Source organism: Symphalangus syndactylus, chromosome 22 (genome assembly GCF_028878055.3).
Source record: "Symphalangus syndactylus isolate Jambi chromosome 22, NHGRI_mSymSyn1-v2.1_pri, whole genome shotgun sequence".
Taxonomy (NCBI): domain Eukaryota; kingdom Metazoa; phylum Chordata; class Mammalia; order Primates; family Hylobatidae; genus Symphalangus; species Symphalangus syndactylus.
Window position 1 is genome coordinate 9,963,931 of NC_072444.2, and position 18,320 is coordinate 9,982,250.

The 18,320-nt window shown below is 43.4% G+C and overlaps 1 protein-coding gene and 1 long non-coding RNA gene across 3 annotated transcripts in view; one reads left to right on the top strand and one right to left on the bottom strand.

The window, feature by feature from the left end:
* LOC134735618 (uncharacterized) overlaps positions 1-18,320 on the top strand; it is a 290,658-nt gene that overhangs the window by 258,472 nt on the left and 13,866 nt on the right. The window lies entirely within an intron of this gene.
* Positions 1-18,320, bottom strand: part of STX12 (syntaxin 12) — a 56,493-nt gene that overhangs the window by 36,595 nt on the left and 1,578 nt on the right. Inside the window, exon 2 of one of the 2 annotated variants that reach the window (XM_055261378.2) lies at positions 2,049-2,118. The exons of the other annotated variant lie outside the window; for it this stretch is intronic. Coding sequence (XP_055117353.1) covers positions 2,049-2,118 — 70 coding nt within the window. The remainder of the gene's footprint in view (positions 1-2,048; positions 2,119-18,320) is intronic. 2 annotated transcript variants of the gene reach the window in all.

An 18,320-nucleotide genomic window follows, 5' to 3' on the forward strand; every position in this document is an offset into this window, starting at 1 on the left:
GTCCCTCTCTCATTTATTTTAACTCCCACCCCCATTTCTATTCCCCGACTTCCCATGTGCAACCTTCCTAATATGTTTGATACGCATCTTTTTGTTTGTATGTATTTTTAGAAAATGTTTATTGTTTTTGTATGCAAAAAAAATTAATAAAAAAAAATAAAAAATAAAAAATTAAAAAAAAAAAAAAAAAAAAAAAAAAAAAAAAAAAAAAAGAATCAGGAGTCCTTACTATCAGTCTACTATTCTCTCCCTCAGGCTCCCCTTGGGCCATTCTGATTACACATGCAGTAATCCCTTAGTATCCATGGGGGATTGGTTCCAGGGCCTCCTCCTGCCAAGTCCTTAATATAAAATTGCATAACATTTGCATAGAACCTATGCATACCCTTCCATATACTTTATTTATTTATTTATTTATTTATTTATTTATTTATTTATTTTGAGACAGAGTTTCGCTCGTCACCTAGGCTGGAGTACAATGGCGCAATCTTGGCTCACTGCAACCTCCGCCTCCCAGGTTCAAGTGATTCTCCTACCTCAGCCTCCCGAGTAGCTGGGTTACAGGCACGTGCCACCATGCCCAGCTAATTTTTGTATTTTTAGTAGAGATGGAGTTTCACCATGTTGATCAAGCTGGTCTTGAACTCCCGACCTCGGGTGATCTGCCCACCTCGGCCTCCCAAAGCACTGGGATTACAGGTGTGAGCCACCACATCTGGCCCGTATACTTTATTTTTTATTTTTATTTTTTTCAGACAGAGTTTCACTCTTGTTGCCCAGGCTGGAGTGCAATGGTGCGATCTTGGCTCACCGCAACCTCCACCTCCTGGGTCCAAGCTATTTTCCTGCCTCAGCCTCCTGAGGAGCTGGGATTACAGGCGCCTGCCACCACATCCAGCTGATTTTTGTATTATTAGTAGAGATGGGGTTTCATCATCTTGGCCAGGCTGGTCTTGAATTCCTGACCTCAGGTGATCTGCCCACCTCAGCCTCCCAAAGTGCTGGGATTACAGGCATGAGCCACTGCACTGGGCACTCCCTTCCGTATACTTTAAATCATCTCTAGATTACATTACCTAATACTTAGAGGTGAAGCCAGCTGGACTTCTGGGTCGGGTGGGGACTCTGAGAAATTTTCTGTCTTACAAGAGGATTGTAAAACACACCAATCAGCAATCTGTGGCTAGCTAGAGGTTTGTAAAATGGACCAATCAGTGCTCTGTAAAATGGACCAATCAGCACTCTGTAAAATGGACCAATCAGCAGGACATGGGTGGGGACAAATAAGGGAATAAAAGCTGGCCACGCCAGCCAGCAGCAGCAACCTGCTCAGATCCCCTTGCACACTGTGAAAGCTTTGTTGTTTTGCTCTTCACAATAAATCTTGCTGCTGTTCACTCTTTGGGTCCGCACCAACTTTAAGAGCTGTAACACTCACTGCGAAGGTCCACGGCTTCACTGTTGAAGTCAGCGAGACCAAGAACCCACCGGAAGGAACCAACTCCGGATGCAATACAATGTAAATACTATGTAAATAATTGTTATACTATATTGTTTTCAGTAATGACAAGGAAACAAGTCTGTACGTCTTCAGTAGAGACCTTCCTTTTTTTTTCTGAATATTTTCTATCTGTGGTTGGTTGAACCCACAGGTGCAGAACCTATGGATATGGAAGGCTGACTGTAGTTGGGAATCCAGTTAGACTAGATCATGAGGAGTCCTATGCCAACAAGGAAGCTCATTTAGGCAGAGTTGTGAGCAGAATATAGTTTAATAGTGGTACTAATTCCCTTTTCTACTTCCCTAAATTGTTCTGCTAAACTGCCCAAGAGGAGAAAGAACCAGATGTTCAAGGACTTTGAAAGGCAATGGAAATCACGATCCATTAATATATTTTGTTGCCCCTCTTTTAGATCCAGCTATTATCTCATGACCCACTGCCTCTCATTCGGACTTCCCAGACCTGAAACCTAAGCTGCTGTGTGGCAAGGACACTGTGTCCTCAGATGGCCCTCACAAAACCCAACCTCGTCAGGAAGTTACTCACAGATTTTCCTGTAGCTTGCTTGAGTCCTGCTTAGTTCCTAGCTGGCTCATCAAATTCTTTATCTGAGCAGCTGGGGAGATAGGAAGAAAAAGATTTATTTAAAAGAAAAATACATTCATCGTGAGTACCCTACTTCCAAGATCCCTGGTCTCTTCCCATTCAGAATAAGTATTAATACATGCAACTAATAGAGACCATGCTATGATCAAAACCTTGACACACACATTCCTCCAAAAACGAATTACAAGGTTCACCTTTTTCCTATCGACTAACTATGTCACAAAGTAGAAGGTGGTGGTTTTATCATCCCCCCAAAATTTGCTAGTTTTCCTAGATCTCCTATTGCAATGGTTAAAAATTTCAACACCTTTAGAAGGACCTCTAGGCCAGATATCAATTTGCAACAATAAAAAGAAAATCAAATCAAATACAATCATTTTTCTATAGCAAACATTTTTGGAAAGACAATGTATACTTATTACTAATAATGGGTTACCACCAATTGAGCACCTCTAAGTGCCAGGCACTATATACTAAGAGCTTTGTATACACTCTGTTATTAATTCTCACAACAGCAATCTCCAGTAGATGCACTTTTTTTTTTTTTTTTTTTTTTTTTGAGACAGAGTCTCGCTCTGTCACCCAGGCTGGAGTGCAGTGGCATGATCTCAGCTCACGCAAGCTCCACCTCCTGGGTTCATGCCATTCTCCTGCCTCAGCCTCCTGAGTAGCTGGGACTATAGACGCCCGCCACCATGCCCGATTAGTTTTTTTGTATTTTTAGTAGAGACAGGGTTTCACCATGTTAGCCAGGATGGTCTCGATTTCCTGACCTTGTGATCCACTCACCTCAGCCTCCCAAAGTCCTGGCATGAGCCACCGTGCCCAGCCTTAGTAGATATACTTTCATTTTGCAGGTAAGGAAGTGTATTTAGAGAGGTTAAGTATCTTATACAAGCATATACAATTAATAAGTAGCAGAGCAAAAATTCAATGCCCAGTACATCAGATTCCCATGGCTATGTTCTTTCAACTGTGCTGTCTATACCATAATACAGTCAAACATATGGTTTTGTTCAGCCTTCTCTACCTTTTCCTAGATATTTGCTAAGACTAGGAATGGTAATGTTTGAATCCTGGATGTTTAACTCCTATCCTAGACCAAGAAAGCAGGGTCCAGAGGAAGTGATCATCTATCAATAAGGAGGAACACTCTTAACGCCAGCCTGCCTGGGACTCTGAACACTCCTGTCCCTTACTGATTTCTGCAACAACAATAGAGCCCTTCATTTATTTTATGCCTTGTTTTCTATTTTCTTTTTCTGGTTACTGGGGAGGGTGGGGGAGATTTATTCATTCATAGAGGTTGGAAGTTAGTTATATGATTTCTTGGGCCGGGCGCGGTGGCTCACGCCTGTAATCCCAGCACTTTGGGAGGCCGAGGCGGGCGGATCACGAGATCAGGAGATCGAGACCATCCTGGCTAAAATGGTGAAACCCCGTCTCTACTAAAAATACAAAAAATTAGCCGGGCGTGGTGGCAGGCGCCTGTAGTCCCAGCTACTCGGGAGGCTGAGGCGGGAGAAAGGCGTGAACCTGGGAGGCAGAGCTTGCAGTGAGCCGAGATTGCACCACTGCACTCCAGCCTGGGCCACAGAGCGAGACTCCGTCTCAAAAAAATAAATAAATAAAATATGAGGCCGGGCGCGGTGGCTCACGCTTGTAATCCCAGCACTTTGGGAGGCCGAGGCAGGCGGATCACAAGGTCAGGAGATCGAGACCACGGTGAAACCCCGTCTCTACTAAAAAAAATACAAAAAATTAGCCGGGCGTGGTGGCGGGCACCTGTAGTCCCAGCTACTCGGAGAGGCTGAGGCAGGAGAATGGTGTGAACCCGGGACGCGGAGCTTGCAGTGAGCCGAGATTGCGCCACTGCACTCCAGCCTGGGCGAAAGAGCAAGACTCCGTCTCAAAAAAAAAAAAAAAAAAAAAAAAAAAAATATGATTTCTTGTTTGCTTGCTTGCTTTCCAAGAGCATTCACGGTCTTCTATTACAAGTAGCTGGAGTACAGAACATATGAATAGAGGACTCATTGCCCAGAAGTAACACACTTACCATCAAGTTTCAACGGAACTTCAACAAATAACATAACACAATTAGTATAAGGCTCTTCCAGCCGTTCAGCTTTCTTTGTGAGAGCCCTTTCTATCCTCTCTGGATTAATGCCAGTTTCACTTGTGAAACACCAGCCTGCTAAATGACTGGTTCAGTGGAAGAAAATGAGGAGACCAATGTATATTGTATAATTTGTGAATATTATAGAAACAGTATACATATAATGCTCCCATGTCCAACAAGAAAGAACCCTCACTTATTAGAATTTTGAAATTTAAAAATTAATTGTTCCAAATTCACTTTTTGGTAATGGTACTCTTTAAAATAACAATATTTGGGGCACACAGTCATAATCTTTTCCCTAATTTGGTTACCAAGATTAGTAAAAAAGCTAAAATTTATTGAGTACCAGTTACCTTATAATACCAATGACATGCTAATAGTCCCTAAATCTTTTTTTTTTTTTTTGAGACAGAGTCTTGCTCTGTCGGCCAGGCTGGAGTGCAGTGGCATGATCTCGGCTCACTGCCACCTCCGACCCCCAGGCTCAAGCAATTCTCCTGCCTCAGCCTCCCGAGTAGCTGGGATTACAGGCGTGTGCCACCACGCCTGGCTAATTTTTGTATTTTTAGTAGAGACGGGGTTTCACCATGTTGGCCAGGCTGGTCTTGAACTCCTGACCTCAGGTAATCCACCCGTCTCGGCCTCCCAAAGTGCTGGGATTGCAGGGTTGAGCCACTGCACCCGGCCAATAGTCCCTATATCTGATAAGAAGCAACGATTAGGCAAAAATCTTCTGATTGCTGGGTGCTTCTATTCCTCAACAGAAATGGAACAACTCAGTCCTTAGTAGTAAGTACAAGTTATTTCTCCCTAGCCAAAATTACTGCATTGTTGGAGATATAAAGCAAACATTTCCAGAGTCAAGTGTATATATAGGCTGGTAGCACTTCAGATTATGATTTCATCTTATTTTGAGACCATATTTTCCTAACAAAAATGTGATTCCAGTTTTATAACAGAAATATAGGATTCACTTAATTCAAAATTTGCCTTTTGACAAGACTTCTCTAAAAGATATCTATTCTACTAAGTGAGGGTTACCTATAGCTCAGTGGTTCCATGGTTCCAATTATAAGCACTATAATTACTGCATTCTGCTAAGATAGCATTGTGTGTGACAATCACTTTTCTTCATCACTAACATGTGGTATGTCCTTCTTATCTAAGTCAAATGGGAATCAGGATACCACTAAAGCTATTAACTGGACAGCCATAAAAATCATTTATGAAAGAGGGCATGAATTTTCATTTACTGAGCATCTACTATGATGTACTAGACACTGGGCTTGACAAGTATTAACTTACTTGACTCCAACAATCCTTTAAGTAAGTATTATTATTCCATTGTTGCATATGAGCACAGTGAGGCTCATGAGAGTTACAGAACTCATTCATTCATTCATTCAGAGTAGAGTGTCTACTCTATACTATTCCATGTCCTAGAAGACACTGGCTTTCGAGAGTCTTCTAAGGAAAAGAGATAGATAATAAACATATCAGGTAGTGATAAATGGTATAAAGAGAAATCAATTCAGGTAAAAGCTGAAGTGACAGTGGTGGGCAGCGGATACTATTTATATAGAGTGGTCAGAGAGACCTCTCTGATAAGGTGACACTGAGCAGAGATCCAAAGTGAAAGATCAAGCCACACAGCTATCTTGGGGAGAAGCATTCTAGGAGAAGACAGTAATCAGTACAAAGTCCCCAGAGCAAGGGTGCTTGATGTGATGGAGGCCAGGGTGGCTAGCAGAGTGAGTAAGAGACAGCAGAGGTGGCCAAGGAGGTAGCAGGGACCCAGATTATATAGGGCCTTGCAAACAATTATGAGGACTTTGAATTTTAATGAAATGGGAAATCACTGGTAGGTTTTGAACACAGTGTCACTACAACCAGAATTTAAACCCAGGGCTAACTCCAGTGGAATGTGCCACATTACATTCTCTCATAAGGCTGACTCTTACAGGAAAAAGAATGTAGTCACACAGGGCAGGCCTAGATTTCCCAGTGTTCCACTTAGCCTCACCCTACTTATCTGATACCTAAGTTAATAGCTCTCTGCTACAGATAGGCTGATGTCCTTCCTCTAACCTGCTGCCTTCTCCAGCTCCCTGGCACCTATGGGAACACTCCTCTGTACTCACTAGAGCCCAGCAGAGTGCCAGGCAGCCAGGTGATACATAATTAATTACTGATTGAGTTAGCCTCCCTTTTCCATTCTGGCAAGCTCTTTGAGGCAGAAGATATGAATGAAGAATATAAGCTAGGAATAATGGGCCTGAAATCTAAGCCAGACTTGATGACTAACGAGGTGCATGGTACTAAGCAAGTCATTTCATTTGACTGGGTCTCTTTTTCACCAATTATAGACGATATTCAGATTTCACTGACATTTACTGAATACTTAAACTATTTGTGCAAGGTTTTTATTTTCTCTCATTAAATCCTTACAACTACGTGAGAACTAGATGATCTCTAAGTACTCCCACCACTGCTCAATTCCAAACTTCAATAACAGTGAAATAGCTCCAGTCGCAGAATTATGCCATGTAACCAAGGAGTACTTTTGCAACCCAAAAGTTTGGCTTAGAAAGGTTCCACCTGTGGGCCGGGCGCGGTGGCTCACGCTTGTAATCCCAGCACTTTGGGAGGCCGAGGCGGGCGGATCACGAGGTCAGGAGATCGAGACCACGGTGAAACCCCATCTCTACTAAAAATACAAAAAATTAGCCAGGCGTGGTGGCGGGCGCCTGTAGTCCCAGCTACTCGGAGAGGCTGAGGCAGGAGAATGGCGTGAACCCGGGAGGCGGAGCTTGCAGTGAGCCGAGATCGCGCCACTGCACTCCAGCCTGGGCGACAGAGCGAGACTCCGTCTCAAAAAAAAAAAAAAAAAAAAAAAAAGAAAGGTTCCACCTGTGACTTCTTAACTTCATAAATGCAAGGTACAAACAGGACTGGACTGACTAAATGCCTCTAGAAGGCAGGGACTGCATTCTACTCATTTTTGTGTATGTATAACTCCTCCCAACACACACACGCCCATCCAGAAAATGGTTGAATATATAACGCATAAAGGTAGATCTGACAAAAAAAGTCAAGGAAATAGGTCTTTTCTTATTGACTGTCTTTAAAAAGTAGAGCATTCCTTAGAAACTTTAGAAGTATGCCAAAGTATCAAGTTGTTAATCATCTATCAAAATTTATTAAATAAGCTACAGAGCTATGGGAATTTTATAGAATATGAAAAAAATCAATTAATAATCAGCTGTTCTCTGCATATTCTCAGTGGAGAACTCTTCTTCATCTAGACTTTTCTGATTTCCTTTGTTGGGATGACCTAAATTTGGGGGGTAGAAAGATAGGGAGGGGTTGAGGAAGTGGGGGTGTTGGGAATATTATAGGGTCATCTGCTAGCTAAGCACCAGAATTATATCTAAGCCTTAACACTTTCTAAATTCCTAAATATTAAGATATTTTCTTTAAAGTTTCCAGCAAGACTCAGGTATCAGATACCCTAAAACTCAAATCATAAGGACAACAGCGTCGTAGTTTACTGGAACCCAGAGAAGCAGGACTTTTTGTATATTGCCCTCTATAATCACCAACATCAGGGATTTGTTCAAAACTAGTAACTCAATGACTCATGTATTTTACATCTAAGAGATGTATCTATCCTTCAGTAAACCTAAAGCACACAAAGGAATAACGTGTTTACAGATACATTTATTTGCCCTTGAGCATACTTAAAATATCAAAAAGAAAAGTGAGGCCAGGCACAGTGGCTCACATCTACAATCCCAACACTTTGGGAGGCCAAGGTGGGCAGATCACTTGAGACCAGGGGTTCAAGACCAGCCTGCGCAACACAGTGGGAACCGCCTCTACAAAAAATTTAAAAATTAGCCAAGCATGGTGATGCATGCCTGTAGGCCCGTAGTCCCGGCTACTCAAGAGGCTGAGAGAGGAGGATCGCTCCAGCCCAGGAGTTTGAGGCTGCAGGGAGCTATGATAGTGCCACTGCACTCCAGCCTAAGCAACAGAGCAAGACTCTGTCTCAAAATAAATAGACAAATGAATAAAAATTTAAAAAGTAAAGTGATGTTTTTTTTTTTTTTTTTTTTGAGACAGAGTTTCGCTCTTGTTGCCCAGGCTGGAGTGCAATGGTGCGATCTCAGCTCACTGCAACCTCTGCCTCCCAGGTTCGAGCGATTCTCCTGCCTCAGCCTCCCGAGTAGCTGGGATTATAGGCATGTGCCACCACGCCTGGCTAATTTTTTGTATTTTTAGTAGAGATAGGGTTTCTCCATTTTGGTCAGCCTGGTCTCAAACTCCTGACCTCAGGTGATCCGCCTGCCTCAGCTTCCCAAAGTGCTGGGATTACAGGCATGAGCCACCACACTTAACCAAGTGATGCTTTTTGGAAATATTTTTACCAGGATGAGTTGAATCTTCTGGCTAACTTGGTTAATGAGAAAACTCCTTTTCCAAGCGTTCTGGTAAATGAAGGTTTTATGTTAGATCGATGTGCTACAACTTTTTGGAGGAAAATAATTGGGTATTTCCTATGAAATGTTACATAATCCTAGAAACCAGATGACTAGGCCAAAGGTAAAGACAAGTCCTTCAGTTCTATGTAAGCAATTTTGTTCTTTTTAAAACTAGGACTCAGCTGGGCGTGGTGGCTCACGCCTGTAATCCCAGCAGTTTGGGAGGCCAAGGTGGGTGGATCACCTGAGGTCAGGAGTTTTGAGACCAGGCTGGTCAACATGGTGAAACCTTGTCTCTACTAAAAATACAAAAATTAGCCAGGCATGATGGCATATGCCTATAGTCTCAGCTACTCAGGAGGCTGAGGCAGGAGAATCGCTTGAACCGGGAGCGGAGGTTGCAGTGAGCTGAGATCGTACCACTGCACTGCACTCCAGCCTCGGCAACAGAGCGCGACTCCATCTCAAAAAAACAAAAAACAAAAAACAACAAAAAAAAACAACTAGGACTCAATTTCTCCTATCACTGACCTCTCATTTTTAAAAAGCATATCCTGGCTAAAACTTTTAAAAGAGTATGAAGCAAGGCCGGGCGTGGTGGCTCACGCTTGTAATCCCAGCACTTTGAGAGGCCGAGGCAGGCGGATCACGAGGTCAGGAGATGGTGACCACGGTGAAACCCCGTCTCTACTAAAAATATAAAAAATTAGCTGGGCGTGGTGGCGGGCGCCTGTAGTCCCAGCTACTCGGAGAGGCTGAGGCAGGAGAATGGCGTGAACCCGGGAGGCGGAGATTGCAGTGAGCCGAGATTGCGCCACTGCACTCCAGCCTGGGTGACAGAGCGAGACTCCGTCTCCAAAAAAAAAAAAAGAGTATGAAGCAAATCAATTTGTTATACATTACAGCTAACATCCACACTAGGAACTACTCTAAACTGAAAATTCCTTATCTGCTTTTAGCTGATATCGGCAGAATCTGAATCTCCAAATGAATCTTCATCCAAAGCAAAGTCAAAGCAAAGTCAAATTACATTGAAAGTAACTATCAACAGAGGTGGGAAAAAGATTTCTCTTCATTTGACAGGATCTAATGCTCTAATTCAGTATTTTAAACAAATTCGGTAACAAAAAAATTTATTTACACCCAATGAGAAAATGATATCCTATGTGGTGATTATGAAAATGAAGTCATCTCGGTGTTTTATTCTGAAAATTAGGCTTACATTCTGTTTTTATATCACTACAATGAAAATTACCTTTTTAAAAAATGTTTTATTTTTTTGAGACAGAGTTTTGCTCTCTTTGCCCAGGTTGGAGTGCAATGGCACAGTCTCGGCTCACTGCAACCTCCACCTCCTGGGTTCGAGTGATTCTCCTGTCTCAGCTTCCCAAGTAGCTGGGATTACAGGTGCCCGCCACCATGCCGGGCTAATTTGTGTATATTTAGTAGATGGGGTTTCACCATGTTAGCCAGGCTGGTCTCGAACTCCTGACCTGAGGCGATCTGCCCACCCTGGCCTCCCAAAGTGCTGGAATTAAGGTGTGATTCACCGTGTCTATCAACCTGACTTTAAAAAATAGCCACTGTACTATAACAGTAAACAGTAAAGTTCTAGACTAAAGTGAAAATGGATACTAAATATCAAAGGTAAAATTTTCCTTTAACCATAGCAGTTTCAGAATATGCAATGGTTAAGAGCATAGCTCTGAATTAAGACTGCCTATATGGCCAGGCATGGTGGTTCATGCCTGTAATCCCAGCACTTTGGGAGGCCAAGGTGGGAGGATCACTTGAACCCAGGAGTTTGACACCAGCCTGGGCAACAAAGTGAGCCCGTCTCTACAAAAAATTTAAAAATTACTTGGACATGGTGGTGCACACCTGTAGTCCTAGCTACTCGGAAGGTGGAGGTCGGGGGATCCCTTGAGTTCAAGGTTGCAGTGACCTATGATGGCACCACTGTACTTTTTTTTTTTTTTTTTTTTTTTTTTTTTTTTTTTTTGAGACGGAGTCTCGCTCTGTCACCCAGGCTGGAGTGCAGTGGCGCAATCTCGGCTCACTGCAAGCTCCGCCTCCCGGGTTCACGCCATTCTCCTGCCTCAGCCTCTCCGAGTAGCTGGGACTACAGGCGCCTGCCACCACGCCCGGCTAATTTTTTTGTATTTTTAGTAGAGACGGGGTTTCACCGTGGTCTCGATCTCCTGACCTCGTGATCCGCCCGCCTCGGCCTCCCAAAGTGCTGGGATTACAAGCGTGAGCCACCGCGCCCGGCCTACCACTGTACTATTGGCACATCCTGGGTGACACAGCAAGACCCTTTCTCAAAAAAACAAAAAACAAAAAAACCACTGCTTATGCCTATGCTTGTCCTGGTCCCGCTACTTCCTAGCAAAGTGATCTTGAGTAAAAGGCTCCACTCCTCTATGCCTTAGTTTCTTTGCCTAAAAAATGAGAATCAGAGAATCTTCATATGGTTGTTGTGAGGATGAAATGAGATGATATGAAGCTAAATTTAGAACAATGTCTGGCACATAAAAGCACTCAATTAAAGATAGCTATTATTATCAAACTCAAGACCAAGAAAAATGTGCTTAGCAGTGATAAAATCAATTAAGTACATATTGAATGCCAACTACATATCCATTGTTGTTCCAGGCACTGTGGCTAAAGATAAATGTATAATGCATGGTCTCCACAAAACTAACAGTGATCTCTCTGCTTGGGGTGACAGTGTCAAAAAGATGGAATTAATTAAAGAATATATAAGTAAGTGCTAAACTGTGAGGGAAAACTGCTGATATTATAAATTCAAAGGAAATACACCAAAATGAGAGCTAACATTTCTTAAGCACTTACTGTGTGGCAGGGACTATAGATGAATTATCTCATTTAATCATAACAACCCTATGAAATAGGTATTATTATTATTTTTGTGTGTGTGTATTTTTAGTAGAGACAGGGTTTCACCGTGGTCTCGATCTCCTGACCTCGTGATCCTCCCGCCTCGGCCTCCCAAAGTGCTGGGATTACAAGCGTGAGCCACCACGCCCGGCCTGAAATAGGTATTATTAACTCCATTTTAACAATGAGGAAACTGAGAAATAGGTAAAGCAATGTGTTTACACAGCTAGTAAGAAGCAGATCTAGCATTCAAATCCTGGCAATATGACCCCTGAGCCTGCCTACCTAACTATTAAACTATTGTGGGGCAAGGGATTCAACAAGTAGTAATAATGTCACTATTGGGGCTGGGCGTGGTGGTTCACACCTGTAATCCCAGCACTTCGGGAGGCCACCGTGGGTAAATCGCCTGAGGTCAGGAGTTCGAGACCAGCTTGGTCAACATGGTAAAACCCTGTCTCTACTAAAAATACAAAAATTAGCTGGGTGTGGTGGCACAAGCCTGTAATCCCAGCTACTCAGGAGGCTGAGGCATGAGAATTGCTTAACCCCAGGAGGCCAAGGTTGCAGTGAGCTGAGATTGCGCCACTGTACTCCAGCAAAATAATAAAAATAATAATAATGTCACCATTTACTGAATGCCTGCTATGTGCCAGGCAGTATACTAGACACTTTCAAACATCCCCCCCCACTTTTTTTTTTTTGAGACAGGTCTCACTCTGTCACCCAGGCTGGAGTGCAGTGACGTGATCTCGGCTCACTGCTACCTCTGCTTCCCAGGCTCAAGCGATCTGCCCACCTCAGCCTCCCAAGTAGCTGGGACTACAGGTGTGTGCCACCACACCCGGCTAATTTTTGTATTTTTGGTAGAGCCGGGGTTTCGCCAAGTTGCCCACGCTGGTCTCGAATTTCTGAGCTCAAGAGATCCACTTGCCTCAGCCTCCCAAAGTGCTGCGATTACAGGTGTGAGTCACTGTGCCCAGCCTCAAACATCCCCTTTTAATAATTTCACTCATTTTATAAATGGGGTTACACACGGAAAGGGAAAATAACCTGCTTGAGGTTAATACATGGAAGAGGAGGGATTCAGTCACAGATCTGCTGACCCCGGAGAGTCCATGATCTTTCTGACTTCACTTTATCTTTCAAAAGCAAAGGAAGGCTGGGCGCCTGTAATCCCAGCACTCTGGGAGGCCAAGGCAGGCAGATCACCTGAGGTCAGGAGTTTAAGACCAGCCTGGCCAACATGGTGAAACCCTGTCTCTACTAAAAATACAAAAATTAGTCGGGCATGTGGTGCACGCCTATAATCCCAGCTACTGGGGAGGCTGAGGCAGGAGAATCGCTTGAATCCGGGAGGCGGAAGTTGCAGTGAGCCTGATCGCCCCACTGCACTCCAGCCTGGGAAACAGAGCAAGACTCTGTCTCAAAAAAAAAAAAAAAAAAAAAAGGCAGGGAGTGAAAGCAAGGTGAAATATTAAAATCTGATTCAGGCCAGGCGCGGTGGCTCATGCCTGTAATCCCAGCTCTTTGGGAGGCCGAGGCAGGTGGATCACCTGAGGTCAGGAGTTCGAGACTAGCCTGGCCAACATGGTGAAACCCTGTCTCTATAAAAATACAAAAATTAGCTGGGTGTGGTGGCAGGTGCCTGTAATCCCGGCTACTCGGGAGGCTGAGGCAGGAGAACTGCTTGAACCCAGGAGGTGGAGGTTACAGTGAGCCGAGATTGCACCATGGCACTCCAGCCTGGGCAACAGAGTGAGACTCGGCTCAAAAAAAAAAAAAAAACCATCTGATTCAGTAGACAACAGAGAGCCACTGAGCCACTTCAGGCTCTTAAGGAAGTGAGCAGTATAATAAAAACAGGACTTTAGACATAGTGCTGATAGCATTATCAGTAGAATGGGGCGAGACCATAATCAGTGACACTATGAATATGCTGTTGAAATACAGATGTTGAGCTGATGAAGACTTAAGAGGATGGCAAAGAAACATAAAAAATAACGGGCAAATATGAAAATAACTTTGAAAGTGGAACCCCAAAGATTTCATAATAATCAATTTTAAAAGTTCAACTCTTCTTGCTTTGGGAGACGGAGGTGGGAGGATGGTTTGAGGTCAGGAATTCAAGACCAGCCTGGACAACAAAGCAAGACCCTCGTCTCTAAAAAACTTTTACAACTTGCCAGGCGCAGTGGCATATGCCTGTAGTCCCAGCTACTTGGGAGACGCAATTAGGATGATCACTAAAGCCCAAGAGTTTGAGGTTACAGTGGACTACGATTGCACCACTGCATTCCAGCCTGGGTGACAGAGTGACACCTCCACTCTTCTTTTGTTAGTAAACAAGATCACATCAATTAGCAACATAAAGAACAGAAATGCTGTTCCATTTTTTTTTCCTGAGACGGAATCTCGCTCTGTTGCCCAGGCTGGAGTGCAGTGGAGTGATCTTGGTCTTGGTTCACTGCAACCTGCACCTCCCCGGTTCAGGCGATTCTCCTACCTCAGCCTCCTGAGCAGCTAGTCACCTGCCATCACGCCCGGCTAACTTTTTGATTTTTAGTAGAGGCGGGGTATCGCCATGTTGGCCAGGCTGGTCTCGAATGCCTGACCTCAGGTGATCCGACCGCCTCGGCCTCCCAAAGGGCTGGGATTACAGGCGTGAGACACCTCGCCCAGCCAGAAATGCCGTTCTTTAATCCCTTCAGAGTTAACTTTGAGGCTAATAGGTTTTCAGCTATATCTGCCTCAGCAATACTTGCCCAGACACTTTGTTCCACAGTAAGTCAAATATTTTTCCTCTGTACCCAACACATACTGATAATCACCACTTGTACCAGGCAGTCAACCTTAGCTGTACCTGTAACAACCCACGCAGTGAGCTGCCTTATCTCAGGCTGATGTGCTCAGCAATTCCAACCCCACATCTGTGGCTGTACAGTTTAAAAAAAAGAATAACTCTTCTCTCGAATTTTTAATGGGTACAAGTCCCTGCAGGGCTGTATGGGTGTGTGGGTAATATATATGTCTGTGAGCTCACATTCTAAGGGTATATTTGGGTGTGCTGGCCTCTTGGAGAGGTTTGGGGATAGGCACTAGCTTGATAACTGAGTAGATGCAATGTCATCCCATCAATTTCAGATTTCCCATTTCTCACCAAACAATTCCAAGGGAAGAATTTCTTTCTTTCTTTTTTTTTTTTTTTTGAGATTGAGTCTCGCTCTGTCATCCAGGCCTGAGTGCAGTGGCGCGATCTCAGCTCACTGCAACCTCTGCCTCCCGGGTTCAAGCAATTCTCCTGCCTCAAAGTAGCTGGGATTACAGGCGTGCGCCATTATGCCTGGCTAATTTTTTTGTATTTTTAGTAGAGACAGGGTTTCACCACATTGGCCAGGCTGGTCTCAAACTCCTGACCTTGTGATCCGCCTGCCTCGGCCTCCCAAAGTGCTGGGATTACAGGTGTGAGCCACCGTGCCCGGCCGGGAAGAATTTCAACTCACACTGCCTAGGGTCATAGGATACGGTATGTACTACACAGTACAAGGGGAAAGAGGCAGGAAGAGTCCCAAAATGGTAGAAATGCCTCATTCATTCAAATCAACTTGATAAAATTTATTATGCATCAAGATCCTATATAATGTGATCCCTGGTTACCTCTCTGGCCTCTTTTCCTATTCTGCCTCCCTTTTCTAACTGTACTCCAGCCAAACTAGCCTCCTTGCTCTTCTTTGAACACACCAAAGTCTTTGCTCTTGCCCTCTACCTAGAATGCCTTTCCCAGCTCCTCACACAGCTCTCTCACTCATTTCATTCACATGTCTACTCACTCAAATGTCACCTCCTCAGAGATGCCTTCCTTGATCAACTAAAATAATGCACCCACCCTCCCTCTTCCCTGACTCTCTATCCACTTACCCTGCTTCTTCTTCATAGCATTTATTATTACTTGACATTATTTATATGTGTACGTACGTATGTATGTATACATACTCCTCCCACACACACAAACACACATACACACACAGTCAGGGGAGGGATTTTATCTCTTGTTCACTGCTTTACCCCAGCACAGAGCAGGTGCTCCAGGAATATTTGTTGCATAGTGGATCAATGAGTCTTTCATATGCTTGGGACTGAGATAAGTACTGGAAATATAAAGATGAATAAGTCATGTCCCTTGACTCAAAGGGGTTAACAATCTGGCAGAGGAGATGAACACACCACAAGAAGAGAAAGTACCACGGCTTCAGGTATTTCCCCCAGAGTGTCCTCTGTAGAGTGAAAAAACAATTTATTTGCATACTTGTAAACCTGAAGTGTTAACTGCTATAGCACTGTTACTGATTTATTTTTAATTTAATTAATTTATTTAGAGACAAAGTATTGCTCTGTCACCCAGGCTGGAGTACAGTGGCATAATCACAGCTCACTGCAGCCTCCAACTCCTGGGCTCAAGAGATTCTCCAGCCTCAGCCTCCTGAGTAGCTAGGACTACAGGCACATGCTACCATGTCTGGCTACTTTTTAAATTTTTTTTGTAGAGATGGGGTCTTGCTATGTTGTCCAGGCTAGTCTCAAACTCCTGGCCTCAAGTAATCCTCCCTCCTTGGCCTCCTAAAGTGCTGGGATTACAGGTGTGAGCCACTGAGCACAGCCCAGAACTGTAATATTAATAAAAAGTAATAAAAAGACAAATTGCTGGTCATAAGAGACCTAGTTTCAAATTCACATATTGTCATTTGTTAGCAGGGCAATTATTTAACCTTTCTTAGTTTGTTTCCTAATACATAACATGGAAATGATACTGGTGCTTCAGAGTTGTTATAAAATAATGCATGTAAAGCACTTTTCATACTGCCTGGAACACAGTATGTACTCAAATGTTAGCTATTAATATTACTAACAGTTGACTTAAACGATTCCCTGGGGCCCAATGCCCAATCAATAGCTAAATCTTACCAATTCTATCACCAAGGAAACCTCTCCTATCCTTTCCTTTCTTTTCATTTTCACAGCCCTAACTGGTATCTCTGATTCCAGTCTGTCCCTTTGAATTCAATTCACACTTTCCTAAATAACTAAATCCAAGCCCCTTAGCTTAGCATTTAACATCCTTCATATTTGGGCCACAATTTACCTTTCAATCCTTTTTTCCCACTACTTTCTGGAATCCACCACTCTAGCCAAATTAAATTACTCTTCTAGATATACCCGATGCTTCCCCACTATGATGCCTGTTCATTTTATTCCCTCCTGGAATGCTCTTCTCTTCTTTACCTTCAAAGGTCCAAATCTTTCCATCCTCTTTCCAGACATAACTCAAATGCCATAATGCCTTCTCAATTAAAAACAATCTCTCTCTCCCCAGAATACCTGCATGTTATTTATATGTCTTCTATAGTACCAATCCCTTTCAACTTTATATTTTGGTTATGTACTCCGCAGGTTCCCTGTTGAAAGATCCATGCCAGTTCTTATACTTACTACATACTCAAATAAATATATGTTGAAGGCCAGGCATGGTGATTCATGCCTGTAATCCTGGCCTATTGGGAGGCCAAGGTGGGTGGATCACTTGAGTACCGGAGTTTGAGACCAGACTGGACAACATGGTGAAACTCCATCTCTACAAAAAATATAAAAATTAGCTGGGCGTGGTGGTGCACACCTGTAGTCCCAGCTACTTGTAGGGCTGAGGCAGGAGGACTGCTTGAGCCAGGGAGGTTGAGGCTGCAGTGAGCTGAGATCATGCCACTGCACACCAGCCTGTGTGACAGAGTGAGACCCTGTCTCAAAATAAAAATTTAAATTTAAATTTTTTTTTTTTTTTGAGACGGAGTCTCGCTCTGTCACCCAGGCTGGAGTGCAGTGGCACGATCTCGGCTCACTGTAAGCTCCGCCTCCCGGGTTCACGCCATTCTCCTGCCTCAGCCTCTCCGAGTAGCTGGGACTACAGGCGCCCGCCACCACGCCTGGCTAATTTTTTGTATTTTTTTTTAGTAGAGACGGGGTTTCACCGTGGTCTCGATCTTCTGACCTTGTGATCCACCCGCCTCGGCCTCCCAAAGTGCTGGGATTACAAGCGTGAGCCACCGCGCCCGCCCTTAAATTTAAATTTAAAACTGTATGTCGGATCTACTTTTGGGAGTATTCTGGTTATATATATATATGTATATATATATATAATACACATGAAGATGGATAGATGGATACATGTTGAATGAATATTTCGCAAATAGATATTAAAATTAGATTTAGCTTCAACAAGAAAATGTCAGCCTTGAACTAGAATTTTCTGATCTAACCTGTATTACAGCTCCTTCATAAAAGGAAACTGGAACAAAAAGTACTATACTTTCTAACCAGTGGTCATATTAATTTTTTACTTCTGGATTTTAACAGGCCACATATTCTTCCTTTCACTTCCAGAGTCTCAATCCCTTTTGATCAGAAACTTTCTACTTCTCAAATTCTACAATATATATTTAGATTTAAAAGCAAAGTGAGCCTGGGCAACATAGTGAGACCCCATCGCTACAAAAAATTTAAAAATTAGCCTGTCACGGTAGATGCATCCTTGTAGTCCTCGCTACTCAGCAGGCTGATCAGGAATTCAAGGTTATACTGAGCTAGGATTGTACCACTTCACTCAGATCACTGCATTCTGCCTGGGTGACAGAGATAGACTCTGTCTCAAAAAAATAA